The 4,191-nt window shown below is 43.6% G+C and overlaps 1 protein-coding gene and 1 long non-coding RNA gene across 2 annotated transcripts; one reads left to right on the forward strand and one right to left on the reverse strand.

Annotated features, from left to right (window-relative positions):
* Window positions 1-491: 491 nt before the first annotated feature.
* LOC147639109 (pathogenesis-related thaumatin-like protein 3.7) lies at window positions 492-2,218 on the reverse strand. The gene is made up of 2 exons (XM_086787462.1): window positions 2,085-2,218; window positions 492-1,995 (listed from the first exon to the last, which is right to left on the reverse strand). Exons 1-2 carry the CDS (start codon window positions 2,125-2,127, stop codon window positions 1,559-1,561), a joined length of 480 nt encoding a protein of 159 aa, XP_086643588.1. The 5' UTR covers window positions 2,128-2,218; the 3' UTR covers window positions 492-1,558.
* Window positions 2,219-3,311: 1,093 nt separating this feature from the next.
* LOC147639110 (uncharacterized) lies at window positions 3,312-3,763 on the forward strand. The gene is made up of 3 exons (XR_015263417.1): window positions 3,312-3,343; window positions 3,429-3,522; window positions 3,627-3,763. It is a non-coding gene; the product is annotated as an uncharacterized LOC147639110 (long non-coding RNA).
* Window positions 3,764-4,191: the final 428 nt, after the last annotated feature.

The raw sequence follows: 4,191 nt of genomic DNA on the forward strand, positions 1-4,191 counted from the left end.
ATTGGAAGTATGTTAGGACTCGAGTTTGTGCCAATTGAAGAGCTGTTGTTTGGACTAGTAAGGCTAATGGGTGCCTTAAAATCTTGAGGATAGTTTTATATCGATTCGTTTTTTGTCTCAAAACCTCATTTATAACCCTTAGTAATCCAATTTATTATATTGAGCCCCCCTTTACTAAGTGACCTTGTGTGAAGCATTACCCTCAAAAAACTTGTGGAATGCAGCATATCAATGTTTTTTCTTTAAATCTCAAAGCCTCATTTATAACCCTTAGTTGGCAAGGTGATTTATTATAATGAGCTCCCTTGACTAAGTGGCCTCCTGTGAAGTATTACCCTAAAAAATCTTGAGGAAAGTAGTATATTGAATTTTTAAAATATCTCAAAGCCTCATTATAACCCCTGCTGCTGCTAATGCAAGTGTGCAACAACAGGGACTATCGAGGAGTATTAGAATTATGAGGTGTATAGTAGTGTTTATGGATTTGAATAAAATTGAATAAGATAATTGAGCAGGTAGGTTGGTTGAAGAGTTACATCATGAAGCTACCTTTCAAAAGTACCTACACGCGTATTTGTATGTCTTCTATCTTTAGTGACACAAGAGCATGCTTCCCATAGTAAAATGGTTTGGGGCATTAAAGATCTCTTCTTAATTACCGTAAAACACCCACCCTTCTTTGTTTGTAAAGTCCTTGTGAGCACTTTTAAGTGATCAAAACCCCAAAAAAAGTCCTTGTGAACACTTTTTAAGTGATCAGAACCAAAAAAAAAAGCATCGTAGGGCCCTCTCATTTTGGTACCAACATGGACTATCCAATTCACATCCCAAGTACATTGTGCCCAGAAATGTAGGCATAGGGAGAAGGGAGTAGGGTTGAGAGGACCACATACATACTATCTTGATTGTAAATATGGCTTTAAGACTATAGATCGCAGCCTACCGAACAATAGGACCAATAACCAACAATAAGACCAAGGATGGAGAGCAACGTATAGAATACGGGGTACCAGTGAGGGTAGAGACTAGAGTGTACATGTTATAAAATTTAGGGGAGGTAGTAGAGTAGGGAGAAGGGAGTAGAGTAGAGAGGACAATAGACATAGTAGCACAGCTTTAAGATTATAGATTGAAACCCTACCATAACAATAAGACCAAGGATAAGAGAGTTGAAGGGACAGACTCGCAGAATATGAGGTAGTAGAGAGAGTAGACTAGAGTGTATATTATAGACTTTATTATTAGAGATAGTAGAGTAGCGAGAAGAGAGTAGAGTAGAGAGGACAATAGACATAGAACAGGCAGCACATATTAGAGAAAGTAGAATGGACAGTAGAGGGTAGATTTAGACCATGCAGCCAAATCATCTTTCACTAAAAGGAGTGAGTGAAGGTCTAATGTTGGTGTAGTTGGTTCCATAACAACGAGAGCATACGGAGTCTTATTTTTAAGTTTAGCATTTAATTTAGGGCCAAGGTCCAAATCCCTACGAGGCTATTTAGATTAATGATCTAATAATGGTAATGGAAGTAATTCGTGATGAGACAGACAGTCATCACTACCCACAAAAGTAGATGCTGTAGTCGGTAGAGCCGTAGGGGCAGGTTTTGGAGGCGTAGCTGGGGCACTGGCTTGGAGCAGCGCAGTCGAGGCTGGGGCAGGCTGGATTGGAAGGGTTGACGGACATGCCCATGTTGAAGCCCGCAACCGCCGAGAGGCCGTAACTGTCCTGGGCGTCGTTGCCATCGACGGTGATGTCGAACTGGGTGACGCCGCTGGGCGGGCCGGTGTGGGGAGGACCGTCGCAAACTCCCGCAACGCCCCAAACGGTGGCGCCCGCCCAGGCGGACGTGGCGGTCACATCCCAGCTGGCGCCGGGGCTCAGGTCCGAGCAGCCCCCTCCCACTCCGTTCATGGGGCTCCAGTACTTGGCACACACCGCCGTAGATCCACAACTGTTGGTAATATGAAGGTTCACAGCGCCAACAAAACAGCCTGCAAAACACAACACAGAGATAGAGCGGTGAGAACTCTTGAAAATACTCGCAAATTAGCATGGAAATGTGCGCCATGTCGATGAATACCTGAGCAAATGAAAAGGACGAAAAGGCAAAAGATCTTCTTCATGGCGGCCTACTGTGCTGGTCAATCCTATGTTTTCTGAGATGGTGTTGTGCAGCATGCTGGACCAGCATCTTGCTTTATAGGCCTCTGTGACCTCCTACCAGCTTGTGCAGGCCCCTCGCCGTAGCTTCTCTTTGCAACGGATAGCCTCTGCCCATGTGTTTGGCCTAGTCAAGATGTGACAACATTGAGCCGTGTTTGGAAAAAGCCCGCGGTTGAACCTTTCCATTTTCAGAGGATTTATGCAAGTACAGGTGCCTAAGTTGATGATGTTAGTGTGGTAAAACCTTTATCTTAAACTAGATCCATGGGTAGATTTCCACAAGAATTTCCATAAGTTAATCTAGTCTTCTTCAGCTTCATATACTCTCAATGAACCAAATCCAAAATTACTCCAATAGGGGCCTACAACGTGTGGAAAAAGAAATTCTATTTATTAGTTGATGGCATTTTTTAATCTTTGAGTGGAAACCTTAATCGAAATGAGACGATTGTTTTTTTAAAACCTTAATCGAAATGAGTTGATTTAACGGTTACCATGTACCTTTTCGCGGATCCAAACTGCAATAGCCTCACGGTGCTATCCATGTATCTGCGTAGATCTTAGAGATGGCAGGCTCTCAAATGGCGAAACCTTGAACCTACGATCAATGTCGAAACCCGGCGTCAAGACTTGCAACTCCGACAGCGCGCACAGGCGAGGGAAACTTTATTGGTCTATGGGTTGGTGCTGCGCCAACGCTTTATACGATGGTAAGGCATGTCCGAGGGGAAGTAAAGGGGTGATGAATATCTCAAGGCTGGTGATTCGGCCAGAAGATGGGTTGCACACCACTCCTTCCCAACTGCAGTTGCAAGAGTCTCCGTTTGCCGGCCACCATGGTATCAAAGCGGCTTCGACAGAGTGTTGGCCACGGCTACCATGGTTTTTTCGAATGGCTTCCCAGAAGGAGTGAGCGACGCTTGAGCCATGGAAACCAGAGATTTGTCAGAGAGCGCAGAAAGCATAGATTTCTCTGCTTCCACCAAAATCGTCGCTCACACAGCCAGCAGGAGTCAGGACTATCAAAATCTGTTCTGAGCATTCGTGCTTTCCCTCCTTCCTTTCAATTAGCGCAGTATGCATGAGAGAGTGCATCTCCATCCATATCGGCCAAGCCAGCATCCAGATCGGCAACGCCTCTGCTGGGAACTGTTCTGCCTAGAGCATGGAATTCAGGTATCCCTCAAATGCTCTAAGGTAATTTATTTTGATTATATTAGCTTGATGCATAATCCTTCTGTTTTTGTAATTTTGTTTGCAGCCCGATGGCCAGATGCCGAGTGATAAGACCGTGGGAGGGGGCGACGATGCTTTCAACACCCTAATTGCAGTAAATTGAAGCAAAATTAGGGCTTGTCAGTATTGCTCACTGTGGTTTTTTCGTACATTGACGGTTCTGTTCTTTTTTTGCTTGGGGATCTTATTGAGCCAGATTGAATTTGCATGTAATACTACGTAGGTTGCCGGATTCTGATATTTAATGTTTACTCTTGATGGGGCTGCTAGAGAGTTTGTGGGTGTGACACCAAGTATGAAAATTCTAACTCCATAGGAATTTTCTTTGGTATATTTAAAAAATATCTATGGTGACAGAATTTTGATCGGCCTTGTCTCTGTGGAGCTATGATTTTTTCCATTAGATCATCAACGCTCAAACATCTCATCCACATGACATGCATGGTATTTTGCGCCCCCCCCCCCCACACACAAAGGATAAGATCAACTTGTCAAGGGACCCTTCCTTGCCTTCAAGAGTTAGTGTGGTAATCCTATCTCATTTTGATGTACACAAAAAATTGAAGAAAGGTTACCCCTTTCTTAGTTTCCATGCTACTTGGAGACTTGTATAAAGGTGTAACATTTGTTCTCGTGAATAAGGTTTATTCTCTTTGTGGAAGTTGTCTTCTATCAGTATTTTCACCGAGTACTATAGCCTTCTTTTACCATAATAATGGCATCTACAGTTTGAGCCATTTGCCTTCTACTTTGGAATGTGTAGATAGATTAACATCCTGCTCATCCAA

The sequence above is a fragment of the Cibotium barometz genome, chromosome 4 (assembly GCF_041138505.1).
Source record: "Cibotium barometz isolate CiBa-2024 chromosome 4, ASM4113850v1, whole genome shotgun sequence".
Taxonomy (NCBI): Eukaryota; Viridiplantae; Streptophyta; class Polypodiopsida; order Cyatheales; family Cibotiaceae; genus Cibotium; species Cibotium barometz.

Excerpts from the sequence above, each read along its gene's own strand:
- LOC147639109 (XM_086787462.1), bottom strand. The coding sequence starts at position 2,127 with ATGAAGAAGATCTTTTGCCTTTTCGTCCTTTTCATTTGCTCAG. Across the intron at positions 1,996-2,084 it reads CGTCCTTTTCATTTGCTCAG|GCTGTTTTGTTGGCGCTGTG; the intron begins GTATTCATCGAC and ends TGTGTTTTGCAG.